This window comes from Trematomus bernacchii, unplaced genomic scaffold, assembly GCF_902827165.1.
Source record: "Trematomus bernacchii unplaced genomic scaffold, fTreBer1.1, whole genome shotgun sequence".
Taxonomy (NCBI): domain Eukaryota; kingdom Metazoa; phylum Chordata; class Actinopteri; order Perciformes; family Nototheniidae; genus Trematomus; species Trematomus bernacchii.
Window position 1 is genome coordinate 297,696 of NW_022987776.1, and position 14,342 is coordinate 312,037.

Below are 14,342 nucleotides of genomic sequence, written 5' to 3' on the forward strand. Positions count from 1 at the left end.
TGTCCCCGGTGTGTAAGGGTACACACAAAGTGTCAGAAAACAAAACCCTCTCTCTTTTCCTCCGTACCCAAATCTCTGAAAACGGGGGAACAACGGAGCTGATCCAGATTTGCTGCCGATATGACGTAATATCGGAAATGTGGGCTGGCTTTACACCCACGGGCCTATCAGAAACGTTGCTATCAGAAACAATGCCCGATGTGTTTTGGTCTGTGTTTACATTAGCATGCTAACACTCAGAGCTAACCTGTACTGGAGAGAGTATGTGTAAAGAGGCAGGAAATAAAAAGGAACTCACCTTGTGGTAAACCTGAGAGAGAGAAAGAGTTTGAGCTCCATACTGTTTCAGAAATAATCCTTGATGTGGTTTAGAACATGATATGGAGTTTAATCACGGCAGCGTTTAGCTGCATCTGAGCAGACAGCCTGCTCGTCACAGACCTCACAGCTTGCCATGCCGTGCTCCAAAGGGGGCGGGGCCAGCAGCAACACATCTCTGCCATGAAGCTATGTAATGTCTACTTCATACTGTTGAATTTACTTTAAAGGTCACCTATCATGCTATTTTAAGGCATTTATTATGGGTCTCAGATTTTGTGTCCTTAGCTTGAAAAAAATAAAAAGAGGAGGCGGAGCTAATGCCTGATCAGAATTCTACCGGAGATAAAGTTTAATTCTGCTGTGATAAAACGCCATCCTGTTCTAAACCACACCAAGGATTATTTCTGAAACAGCATGGAGCTCAAATGCTTTTTCTCTTGCGGGTTTATCACAAGGTGAGTTCCTTTTTTAATTTCCTGCTTTTTAAACACATGTGCTCTCCAGTACAGGTTAGCTCTGAGTGTTAGCGATGCTAATGTAAACAAAGACGAGATTACATCCAAAACACGCCAGGCATTGTTTCTGATAGCAACTCTCTGTGGGTCCACCATCTGAAATTACGTCATATCGGCAGCAAATCTGTATCCGCTCGTTGTTCCCCCGTTTTTAAAAGATTTGGGTACGGAGGAAAAGAGAGGGTTTTATTTTCTGACGCTGCGTGAGTTCCCTGACACACCGGGGACACATGTTGATGTATAAAAGACATACAAAAGTGCATTTTGCATGATAGGTCCCCTTTAAATATTTGTTCTTTTTGAATGTTGCTGAAAAAACATGCAGTAAATTTGTTATCTTTTCTACGACATTGTTTCTCGCTGTTTTCGGTCCCAGGAGACCAAACTGAAGATTCTCTGAATCAGGAACTGAAGCTTACAAATCTTTATTTGTATTTTTTGTAAATATAGTTTGGTCTTTTGATATGTCTTTTGTTATATGTATTTGTGATTTTTTTAGTTTTTTTGTGTGTTTTATGAAATATCTTTTTGTATGCTGACATTTTGTTTTTTACTTACCGGCTACCCTTGTCGGCAACGTGCAGATACGAAGTTGTGCTATTTGATAGAGATTATAAAAATAAAAAGCTAATCATTGCATTTGGGTATATATGTTACTTGCTGGTCATTTTATAAAACATGTTGTCTCCCTAGAATTATTTGTTAAACTAGAACCAGAGAGACTATAAATAACCAGTTAATTAATTATCTACGATTGTTATATAACTAGGTTGCATAACATATTCCAAATAGCTACTCAAGTCCTGATTTATTTTTTATTATCTTTGCTTTTTAAATGCCTTTGTATAATCCTCTGTATTTGTTCTTAAATGTCTTCGATTTTATTTTGTAAAGCACTTTGGGTTGCCGTGTGCGGTAAGGTGCTATATAAATAAACTTGCCTTGCCTTGCCTTGAATGCTGTGATTGTTAATAGAACAAGAGATAGCAACATGTGGGAGTTGGGCTGGTGTCAAAGATTGCCAAATGTTAAAATGTAGAAGAATCTATTTAGCTGATAAGCCAAACTTACAACTAAAAAGGTTCAAGGGTGGTGCTAAAACCTCCACTGCTTCCACTGTATATATGTGAGAGATTTGCTCCAGTTTGTGACTCTTACAACCTCAGACCCAGTGCCTGGATACGGTTCCAGGTTCCTGCTGTGCGGACTGAGGCTGGAAAAAGGAGTCTTTTTTCATTATGGTCCTTGGTCTTGGAATGACCTTCAATCACGCCTCAAACTGACGGCACTTGTCCCTATAGCCTGTTTTAAATAGAAGTTGTCTGAGGTCCTCACCACCAGCTGCTCTTGCAGTAATAAGTAGTGTACCTTTCTTACTGTCCTAATGTGCACAATGTAGTGACTGCTTTTCGTCTTTTGTTTACTTAGTTGTGTTCTCTGTATTTTACATGTTTGTGTTCTGTGTAACGTTGCTGCCTTCTTGAAACAACTTCAAAACATTCTTCTGCTACTCAGTAATATGTATCTAATATCTAATATATATCATTCCAATAACTTGTATATAGACTCGTACTGCACTATTCCACATGCTCACTTTATTTTATAACTATTTTTCTTTTTGTATTGCTCTTGTTATCTGTATTGTTATTATGTTGCATTGTTGGAGAAGCCTGTGACATAAGATTTTCAACTACATAATTACTCTGTAGCTATGTTAGATTGACAATAAAGAACCTTGAACCTTGAACCTTCTTGGCCAGGTCAGCATTGTAAATTAGATTTTATCTCAATGCTTTTTATCTCGTTGAATAAAGGTTCAATAAAAACCACAGGAATAAAGATGTCAGTCAATAATAATGGCAACTGTGATCTGAGTTCACGCTGTTTTCCACACAACAGGAGTCTTTATCTAACAGCTCTGAGGCTTCCTGTTACTACCTCCTACCCTGCCTCCTACCTCCTACCACTGACCCTGCCTCCTACCTCCTACCCTGCCTCCTACCACTGACCCTACCTCCTACCCTGCCTCCTACCTCCTACCACTGACCCTGCCTCCTACCACTGACCCTACCTCCTACCACTGACCCTACCTCCTACCTCCTACCACTGACCCTGCCTCCTACCACTGACCCTGCCTCCTACCTCCTACCACTGACCCTACCTCCTACCACTGACCCTGCCTCCTACCTCCTACCACTGACCCTACCTCCTACCACTGACCCTGCCCTCCTGCCTCCTACCACTGACCCTACCTCCTACCCTACCTCCTACCACTGACCCTACCCTACCCTACCCCACTGACCCTGCCTCCTACCACTGACCCTACCTCCTACCACTGACCCTGCCTCCTACCTCCTACCACTGACCCTGCCTCCTACCACTGACCCTGCCTCCTACCACTGACCCTACCTCCTACCACTGACCCTGCCTCCTACCACTGACCCTACCTCCTACCACTGACCCTGCCTCCTACCACTGACCCTGCCTCCTACCACTGACCCTGCCTCCTACCACTGACCCTACCTCCTACCACTGACCCTACCTCCTACCACTGACCCTGCCTCCTACCACTGACCCTACCTCCTACCACTGACCCTACCTCCTACCTCCTACCACTGACCCTGCCTCCTACCACTGACCCTACCTCCTACCACTGACCCTGCCTCCTACCACTGACCCTGCCTCCTACCACTGACCCTGCCTCCTACCACTGACCCTACCTCCTACCACTGACCCTACCTCCTACCTCCTACCACTGACCCTGCCTCCTACCTCCTACCACTGACCCTACCTCCTACCACTAGACTCAACTATGCCCCTCTCTGTCTGTAAACCAAACGCTAATAAAGCCATATCATAACACTACTGTGTAATTAATTGATGTCTTGTGTTTTGTGATTACTGCCTTGTCTTAGCAGGCACAGGCTAGACTCTAGTACAACCTGCCTTTTGAATAATAATAATTACTGTATTTATTTTATATATATATTAACATCTTAAAAGCGTTATTCATATTAATAAGATGTAGACCCAGAATGTAATAATAAATTACTTTAATATGAAATGAAATTCCTTCACAGCTGCTTTTTGCTTGGAAGAATATCCATGTTCACTTTTTTAGTTAAAGACTTTAAATACATAGTCACCTTAGTTTATAGTTTACTCCTATTTCATTTCTCTTATCTTAGTGTGAAGACCTAAAACCCGCTTTAACAAAAATGTATAGAAAATGGGATTATGTCCAGAATATAATTGGATAAAAGTAGGGGGAAGAGTGACTTTGGTGCAGAACCACATTCCAGGTGTTAATGGAGAAAGAGCTTTGAGTGTTCGACAGGTGAAGGCATTTTGTGTGAAGGCAAAGTCATCAGTAATCTATAGAGTGGATTTCTAACTATCCTAAAAATGTGTAAAATGTATAGAAATGATTTTGAATAATGTGAAGCAGGGTGAAGGTCAAAGAAAAGAGAGGAACAATCAAAGCAGATTCATTATATTTTAATCTTTCTGTAAAGGAAATCATATAAATTAAAACTTGGTGATTTTAAAGGGAACTTAAAGAACAGGTTATCTGTCGACAGAGGTCAGAGGTCATCAGAGAGATTAGTAGAAGGGCAGAAAACAGTCGATGAAGAAGAGCGAGATATCCAATCACTATCTCTGAGAAATATTACAATTTTATTCTTTTTTATTTACCATTTTTCCCTCAATCTGCTGCAGCCATTTCCTACATTTCCCAGAATGCCGTTGACAACCAAATTCAGGGAGCATCCATGTCAACAAGTAAATGGTCAAAGAGCGTTAAGCATAGGAAGTAAAGATGGACATTTCAATTAATCAATTTAAAGAAAACCGAAAGAAGTCCATCTCTCACTCGAGACAGAAAACAGTGAAACTGAATGTCCTGTAGTCATAAATATGATATAGTAGTAAGCTCTGATTTCTCTTAATGTTGGTTTATTCAAGAAGACTTTAGACAATAAGCACAAACAAAGGTTGACTTATTAAATGGCACAACCACAATAGGCACAACGAGTATGATTTCTCAATCTTCACGTATCACCCTCTCTAATCGTGTATCTGCAGAACCAGCTGAGTCTCAACGTCTAACGTACTAAATCGTAAGCATGCATCCAAGAAGCAGAAGCTGCAGAAATGGCGAACACGTTGCTGAAGAAATGCAAATAAATCGTGGGCGAGATGCTAAGCAAACACAACTCGTTCCAGAGAGAATCAGGTGATGCTTTTTTTGTTTACAAAGCGCAACAGACTACTCATTGTGCCTTTTAAAACCAGCTGACTGCCAACATGCAACATGCCGGCGTTAGAGGAATGACACAAGCTGTTAATCAGACTGTTTTCACATCTTTCTGAATCCATGTGGAGTGGTGACGGCGCTATGCAACGTAATGAAGTTACATCTAATTTACATTACATCCTTAAGGAAGCTTTTTGAGAAATACAATTATCCTTTTTCCATCCAAGGGTTGGATGAGAAGATTGATACCCCACAGAAAAGTATTGTGCACAAGACGACATATTAATTATTGTATTCACACAAAACACGACATGTTAATTAATCTTTTATAGTTTGAGAGGTGATGGTAGGTTGTTAACTTTGGACAGAAAGAAGCTAATCGTTTCCCCTGTTCCTTTACTTCATGCTAAGCTAAGCTAACGTGGCTGAAGCTTCATATTTCCCCGACTCTTGTGGACGAGAGGTCTTCCCAATCTCTTTGTCTCCTGTAATCTGTCTAATAAAATCAAAAATCGGCCCCAAAATACTAAAAGAAAGGGACAACAATCACCAGAAATCACAGCTGCTCACTGATGCGTGGTCGAGCTGCAGGAGCGCCTCTGCTGAACGTCTAAAAGTAAAGAATGTAGTATTGGAAAGGACCCTAGAAATAAACACGTTCTTTGACCGGGAGTAAAATAAAATATGATATCAAAGCCCTGGTAGTTCCAACATTCATAGAGCACATACAAGACTATGTATTTAACCATTACACAGCTCATAAGGAGAAGATATTCATTCGCTTTTCACCGTGTGCAGCACAGCGTCCACCGTCTGAATCTGAGAGGAATTATTTTGATGTCCCACGAGCCTCTGGAGCTTTATCAGAAGCTCGGAAAACACCCACAGTCACTTCAGTAGTTTTTCCTCTTCCCTCAGAGGCAGATTGTTTGAGTTATTTCACTCCACAAAACCCCTCCCTCCTCTCGCTCAGTTTGAACAAACACTCGTTCTACTGTGACGGAGAGAACGTCAGGACCATCCACCCGATCACGAAGTAGAACAGGAACACGGGGTAAACGACCAGAGATTTTCGCCCGGGGGGTTGGTTGTCGGCGAGAAAAGCCGTGGAGGCGAAGGTGGACCAACCAAAAGACGCCGTTACGACCACGAGGCGCACGATGAAGCTTACTGTCCCCGAGCCGCCCACCAGAACGATACGACACACCGCCATGGCCGCCGTCAGAGGCATGATGCAGTATCCCAACACACACAGGCTCTGGAAGAAAGAGATGGTGCCGCCCAGAAGCTTGGAGTTCAGGGTGATGATGATGGAGCCGAACCACACGATGACGAAGACCTGGGGGAGAAAATATTGAAGATGTGAGTGAGGAGAGATTTATCGCTTTGTGTAAGAGACAGAAATAAGTTTAAGACTTGAATTCATTTATGTTTTATAATTCTTTGTGTGATAGAGATGATGCAATGTTCTAGTGTTTGTTATGTACCTGCCTAAGGACTGCAGATGGAAATTAGCTATTGGCTATAATCTGGCATAATTCATCCCTTCTCTTTTCTGAGATTAATGTATTTTAATGCATGGTCCTTGTTGAAATAAATACATAATAATAATAATGACTAATGCAGCAGAGGAGATAAGATACTCAAGTACAATATCCCAGTACTTCTACTTTTACTCAAGTACAAGATACTGGTACTTCTACATGTTAAGACAGTGTGGTTGAGGACATTCCCTCTTTACTAAAGCGCTTCTGGCTTCATCTGTGTTTGTAAAGTACAAGATCTGTGTACTTCTACCACCCCTGTATATAGAAGTTAGTTACCAATCATGAGTCAGGAGGCAGACAGTGTCCAACATGTTGAGAGTGTCTTCCCTTTTACTAAATCACATCTGGCTTCATATGTGTTTGTTAATCTTCAAAGCCCACTGACACAGACGTGTTTCCGGACACTTTGTGAGTTCCCTGACACACCAGCAGAGACACATATTGATGTAACAAAGACATCAAAAAGTGCATTTAGCATGATAGGAAACCTTTAATAACGCCGCTGCTGGCTTCATCTAAGTGTGTTCATCTGTAACCCCCACTGACACACAACGTCAGTCGTGTTTTTCTGGCATTAGGCTTTATAAATAAACGTTGATGTGACACTACAGTCAGGTACCTCAGTCCCAGTACTTCTACTTTGAATACTAATCTCTAATCCCCACTGACACGAACGTGTTTTCTGACACTGGGCGGCAGTCAGGTACCTCAGCCCCCCTGGTCATCGCTCACCCAGTACTTCTACTTTTACTCAAGTACAAGATCCCAGTACTTCTACTTTTACTCAAGTACAAGATCCCAGTACTTCTACTTTTACTCAAGTACAAATTATCCCAGTACTTCTACTTTTACTCAAGTACAAGATCCCAGTACTTCTACTTTTACTCAAGTACAAGATCCCAGTACTTATACTTTTACTCAAGTACAAGATCCCAGTACTTCTAGCCCACTGACACAACCGTGTTTTCTGACATTAGGATCAGAGGTGGGAAGTAGTGGAGTACAATGACATGAGGATACATAAATACACATTGTCAGGTACCTCAGCGAACTGCGGCCCCCCCTGGTCCTCGCTGTCCGCGGCTCCTCCCTGGAGCAGCAGGGCCAGGGTGACGCACAGCAGCAGCGGGCCCCACAGGTCCCAGTCCCGCAGCAGCACGGAGCTCCTCTTCGGGTACAGCACGTGGATGAATTTACTGCCCACCGCCCGAAGATCCCGCAAAATGGTCTCCTTCACAGGCTCATCCAGGGTGGAGAACTCATCCTCTTCCCCCCGCTGTCTGTTGGAGGAAGAGGAACCCATTGGCACAGAAATATCTCCCTCCACGGGGATATCTTCCGAGATAGAGACGTCCGAAAGTCCGGCGAATTGTCTGTTAGCCTCGTCCGCCATGTTTGTCTTTCTGTTTGCGTTGCGTTAATCCCGGGAGTTTAGACGACCCCAGCAAGAAGACAGCTAGTAAACAAAGCTCTTGGCTAGTAAATAAAGCTCTCAGATAGTAAATAAAGCTCTCGGAATGGAGCTGGACGGACACTTGTTGCTGTAAAAGCAGCGCAATGTTCAGGTTGGTCCAGTTTTGCTCCGCAGCTCCACGTCAGCTGAGCTTGTTTACTTCCGCAGGACGAGAGGAACGAACATCCGGTTGGTGAGTTCAGGGACAGGATCAGAGAATCGGATTTAACGCTACCAAGCATACGGTTTTTTGTTTACTGTAAATAAGGTTTTTTACTTGGTTTACATCAGAATCAGAATGTTTTTTATAACCAACACATACGATGAATTTGCTTTGGTATAAGTGGTGAATACAGAGACACAGAAAGAAGAATAGAAAGATATAACATAATAAAATGCGAAGCAAAAATAAATAAAAAGTGTACTATTATAAAAGATGATTGTACCAAATGACAACAAACTTCTACTTTAACTCAAGTACAAGATCTGAGTACTTCTCCTACCCCTGTATGCCTGTACTTAGAATTATTCACTTACCGTCACCGTATAATAGTTCCCTTATTATTCGTGATATGGGAACTATTACGCGCAGTACTTGAAGGCATCACCAGCGCTGGCTGAAGACGTCGGTTACTCTGATGACGCACAAATCCGTCGACAGCCGTTGTTCGGGCGTGTGTTTGTTTACATCCCGTGTGTGTGTCTGGTTTTAATCTGTAACTGTATCTTAAAGTAGTTCAACATGTCCTCTAAGTGGAACAGAAAAGCAGAGATTGAGCTTTATCGATCCCCGGTGATCGAAGACTGTGAGAATCTGCTGAGTCTCTTCCAGAAAACGGACTCGGTTCGATTCGAGGTTTTCTCCAAAATATGGAGAGAGATGAACTTCTCCCACATCTTCCAGTGAGTCTCCATGAAACACATCTCTTTATACTGCAGTGGTGGGGAGGAAAGAAGTAGGATACAAGTACCTGTACATCATATTCTATTTACATGTATAGAGACTTCTTGCACTATATTGTATTTCTGTATTTTATTATATATGTTGCATTGTTGGAGGAGCTCAGGTCAGAAGGATTGCATTGCCATTTCTACACCTTTGAATCTTGAATCTTTGAATCTGATGGTTCTTTAATAACGTGACAATACCATCATTCATCTGTATACAGTAGTGCCTTCACATTGAACATTCATATTCAATTTAAGATGCTATTCATTGCACACTATGTACACAATATCCTACTTTTATATGTATATATATTGTTAGCTGTAATGTGCAGAGGTGGGAGAAGTACTCAGATCTTATACTTGGGTAAAAGTAGAAATACTCAGATCTTACACTTGGGTAAAAGTAGAAGTACTCAGATCTTATTTAATTTCTTTATTACTTTGTTCCCAGCGGCGCAGTGAAACACAAGAAGCCGGTCGTTCAGTCGTCTGATCCTGGACTCGGCGTACAGCTTCCTGCTGCCTCCCTTCAGCTTCCAGATAAGAGTGGGGGGGCTTTACCTTCTTTACAGCCTGTTCCAGAGTCAGACTGCAGCGCCTCCAGAGCCGGTGAGGGACACCTCTTCTTCATGTCTCTTCTACATCAACATGTGTCCCCTCTTCTTCATGTCTCTTCTACATCAACATGTGTCCCCTCTTCTTCATGTCTCTTCTACATCAACATGTGTCCCCTCTTCTTCATGTCTCTTCTACATCAACATGTGTCCCCTCTTCTTCATGTCTCTTCTACATCAACATGTGTCCCCCTCTTCTTCATGTCTCTTCTACATCAACATGTGTCCCTCTTCTTCATGTCTCTTCTTCATCACATGTGTCCCCTCTTCTTCATGTCTCTTCTACATCAACATGTGTCCTCTCTTCTTCATGTCTCTTCTACATCAACATGTGTCCCCTCTTCTTCATGTCTCTTCTGCATCAACATGTGTCCCCTCTTCTTCATGTCTCTTCTACATCAACATGTGTCCCCTCTTCTTCATGTCTCTTCTGCATCAACATGTGTCCCCTCTTCTTCATGTCTCTTCTGCATCAACATGTGTCCCCTCTTCTTCATGTCTCTTCTACATCAACATGTGTCCCCTCTTCTTCATGTCTCTTCTGCATCAACATGTGTCCCCTCTTCTTCATGTCTCTTCTACATCAACATGTGTCCCCTCTTCTTCATGTCTCTTCTACATCAACATGTGTCCCCTACTTCTTCACGTCTCTTCTTCATCAACATGTGTCCCCTCTTCTTCATGTCTCTTCTACATCAACATGTGTCCCCTCTTCTTCATGTCTCTTCTACATCAACATGTGTCCCCTCTTCTTCATGTCTCTTCTTCATCAACATGTGTCCCCTCTTCTTCATGTCTCTTCTACATCAACATGTGTCCCCTCTTCTTCATGTCTCTTCTTCATATCAACATGTGTCCCCTCTTCTTCATGTCTCTTCTTCATCAACATGTGTCCCCTCTTCTTCATGTCTCTTCTTCATCAACATGTGTCTCCTCTTCTTCATGTCTCTTCTTCATCAACATGTGTCCCCTCTTCTTCATGTCTCTTCTCATCAACATGTGTCCCCTCTTCTTCATGTCTCTTCTTCATCACATGTGTCTCCTCTTCTTCATGTCTCTTCTTCATCAACATGTGTCCCCTCTTCTTCATGTCTCTTCTTCTTCATCAACATGTGTCCCCTCTTCTTCATGTCCCTCTTCTACATCAACATGTGTCCCCTCTTCTTCATGTCTCTTCTCATCAACATGTGTCCCCTCTTCTTCAATGTCTCTTCTACATCAACATGTGTCCCCTCTTCTTCATGTCTCTTCTACATCAACATGTGTCCCTCTTCTTCATGTCTCTTCTTCATCAACATGTGTCCCCTCTTCTTCATGTCTCTTCTACAATCACCATGTGTCCCCTCTTCTTCATGTCTCTTCTACATCAACATGTGTCCCCCTCTTCTTCTATGTCTCTTCTACATCAACATGTGTCCCCCTCTTCTTCATGTCTCTTCTTCATCAACATGTGTCCCCTCTTCTCATGTCTCTTCTTCATCAACATGTGTCCCCTCTTCTTCATGTCTCTTCTACATCAACATGTGTCCCCTCTTCTTCATGTCTCTTCTTCATCAACATGTGTCCCCTCTTCTTCATGTCTCTTCTTCATCAACATGTGTCCCCCTCTTCTTTTCATGTCTCTTCTACATCAACATGTGTCCCTCTTCTTCATGTCTCTTCTCATCAACATGTGTCCCCCTCTTCTTCATGTCTCCTTCTTCATCAACATGTGTCCCCTCTGTGGAAAGAGACTCTGAAAGTTTCAGGAACAAAGATTCTCTCTCTTTTTGATCCATTTCTATAAAAACCTGTCTGAAAATGAGCTGATCAGGATTTTGGGCCACTTGAATGATGTCATAACGATGTTTTGTCTTGTGTAACCATTAGCCAATCAGCAACCAAGGTAACCCCCCCCCCTCCCTTATTCACCTGAATCCTCCTCCTAGAGCACCATTGAGTTCTTTGTAACCCAAATCTCTCTCAGAGGGGCGTGGGGGGGGGGCTCCTTATTTTCATCTGAAGTAACAGACAGAGAATCAGCACTTTGGAAACAGGGCTGAAACAGAGGGGATTATGGGTAATGCTGCAATGATCTGTTTGGTGTTTCAGCCAATCAGAGACAGGCTCTGGATATATCTGAGACCTGTGATATATTGATGAAGAGGAGGATGATAGGAAGACCTTTAAGTACTGAAAACTAGAGTCCTCTGTTGTGTTTCCGGCTCAGATCCGCTTGGCGCTGAAGGACTGGGAGCACGTGGAGAAGTTTGAGAAAGACGCGATGGACGCTCAGCACATGGACGTCATTTACATCCTCCGACAGCTGAGGCTCCAGAAAGCTTTTCACTTCAGCGCCATGCCCACTCAGGTGAGTTCTACTTTAGAGACACACCCTGTCATGCTTTCTGATCGGTTCCCTCTCCTGCTGTGGCTTTATAGGGTTCTGTGCAGGGGGGACGGAGATCAGGTACTTGAGTAAAAGTAGAAGTAATCAGATATCTACTTCCCCCTCCTCTTCCTCCTCCTCCTCCTCCTCCTCCTCCCAGCTTGCCTTCAGAAAGCAGAGGATGAAGGAGAGCCCGGCTCTGTGTGAGAAGTTCATTGAGAGAGCGTCTCGTCCGCAGGAACTCATCAACATCGACCTGCTGGAGGTGAGAAGAACCCCTCCATTAAAACACTGTTAAATTAAATCATTAAAAGATATTAACCAGAGAGGCAAAAGTACACACTTCCTTTCCTCAAGTAGAAGTACAGATACTCGTGTTTAAAGATACCCTGGTGAAAGTAGAAGTACTGACTAAACTTCTTTACTCAATTCAAAGTAAAGAGGCTTTGAAATGTACTTCAGTAAAAAGTACCCATAACTAGCAGCTGTTTTAAAGAGTACCTGACCTCCCTTTATATTAATAGAACAATAATGTCATTGTTAGCTAATGAAATGTTTCCATGCTGAACAACGGCAACATGACAACGTTTTCATTGGTCCCTCTTCTTTAGAGAAGACCAGAAATGATGGATACACGGATCGTGTTCAAATCAATAGGCACGCAATGACTCTAAATAATAATGATCACGCCACCAAACACACATTCAAACTAAAGGAACCAGCCTGTTTGGAAAATGTGAGAAGTAGAAAGTACAGGTATTTGGGTTCAACATGTAAGAAGTAGAAAGTACAGGTATTTGAGTTCAACATGTGAGAAGTAGAAAGTAAAGGTATTTTGTGTTCAACATGTGAGAAGTAGAAAGGACAGGTATTGAGTTCAAACTGTAGAAGTAGAAAGTACAGTATTTGAGTTCAACATGTAAGAAGTAGAAAGTACAGGTATTTGTGTTCAAAATGTAAGAAGTAGAAGTACAGGTATTTGTGTTCAACATGGTAAGAAGTAAAAGTACAGGTATTTGTGTTCAACATGTAAGAAGTAGAAAGTACAGGTATTTGTGTTCAACATGTAGAAGTAGAAAGTACAGGTATTTGTGTTCAAATGTAAGAAGTAGAAAGTACAGGTATTTGTGTTCAACATGTAAGAAGTAGAAAGTACAGGTATTTGAGTTCAACATGTAAGAAGTAGAAAGTACAGGTATTTGTGTTCAACATGTAAGAAGCAAAAGTCATCAGAAAAACAAGTAGTGGAGTAAAGTACTGATACCAGAAACATGTACTTAATAGGGATGCTAGCGATTATTCGATTTTTCGAATATTCGTTACAGTCTCCATAATCGAAAATTATTTTAAAATTCGATTTTATTTGTATATATTTTATTATTATTTATGTGTTTCTTTTTTTTCCTGGCTTAGTTTCAACCAAAATATAGACTAATGCTAATAATAGTAATAGTATTAATAATTGTAAATGGCCAGTTTGTTTTACTGTAAACTTGGAGGAAGCCAGCAGCGCAGGCTGCGCAGAGTGCAGACTGCTGCTGCCTGCTACACACCGACCCCGCTCCCCCCCCTCTCTCCATCACACGTGCGATTGATTTATTGGCGATATACAGAACAGTGAGAACAACACAACTAAAGATGAACAAAGCAGCACGTTCAAAGAAGAGTTCCTCGTGGAACTACTTCGAACTGATAAGTGCAAATGAAGTAAAATGCAAGCTCTGCGAAAAGACTCAGCTCAACATCAACAATGCGTTCGCATTTGAGTGCGAAGCATGCCAAAGAAGTGCCTACAGAGAAAGACGCAGCACAGCCGGCCATTACTAACTTCACTTCAAGGCCACGTCGTTGTGATGACAGGCGTGCAGGTGACATAACTGCACTAATCACCAATATGATAGTGTTTTTTTTTTTCTCTCCCGCGGGGGGGTGAGGGGGGGGGGGGGGGGGGGCGGCGAATAATCGATTAATATTCGCCAGGGCTGTCCGATTTTCGAATTTGATCATGGTCAGTTTCTGGCATCCCTAGTACTTAAGTACAGTAACAAAGTATTTGTACTCCACTACTTCCCACCTCTGATATTAAGTGTTGTTGTTGTTGTTGTTGTTGTTGTTGTTGTAGGAACTCTCTAATGTCCATGATCTCTACGGGACCCTGAAGTCTTCTGTTTCTGAGACGTCAGAGAATTCTTCTGTTAATCTGATCCGTCAAGATCTGATTCCTCAGCTGCGAAACACCGTGGTGGATTTCTACAAGTGGCAGAGCAGGAATGTAAGAGGAAGATGGTGGATGTGTAATAAGATAAGATTAGATAAGA

General features: G+C 42.3%; 2 protein-coding genes across 2 annotated transcripts; one reads left to right on the forward strand and one right to left on the reverse strand.

Moving 5' to 3' along the window:
- Window positions 1-4,318: 4,318 nt before the first annotated feature.
- Window positions 4,319-8,274, reverse strand: yipf6 (Yip1 domain family, member 6). The gene is made up of 2 exons (XM_034149023.1): window positions 7,684-8,274; window positions 4,319-6,433 (listed from the first exon to the last, which is right to left on the reverse strand). The coding sequence occupies exons 1-2, from the start codon at window positions 8,032-8,034 to the stop codon at window positions 6,086-6,088; spliced, it is 699 nt and encodes a 232-aa protein (XP_034004914.1). The 5' UTR covers window positions 8,035-8,274; the 3' UTR covers window positions 4,319-6,085.
- A 470-nt stretch (window positions 8,275-8,744) lies between these two features.
- LOC117497123 (snRNA-activating protein complex subunit 1-like) lies at window positions 8,745-14,296 on the forward strand (the record flags this gene model as incomplete). Its single annotated transcript, XM_034149024.1, is given in 6 exon segments — window positions 8,745-8,997; window positions 9,494-9,515; window positions 9,517-9,651; window positions 11,866-12,006; window positions 12,185-12,289; window positions 14,147-14,296. Coding segments are annotated over 6 exon segments (714 nt in total), but the record flags the coding sequence as incomplete, so codon positions are not given.
- Window positions 14,297-14,342: the final 46 nt, after the last annotated feature.

Excerpts from the sequence above, each read along its gene's own strand:
- yipf6 (XM_034149023.1), bottom strand. The coding sequence starts at position 8,034 with ATGGCGGACGAGGCTAACAGACAATTCGCCGGACTTTCGGACGTCTCT. Across the intron at positions 6,434-7,683 it reads GGGGGCCGCAGTTCGCTGAG|GTCTTCGTCATCGTGTGGTT; the intron begins GTACCTGACAAT and ends TTTCTCCCCCAG.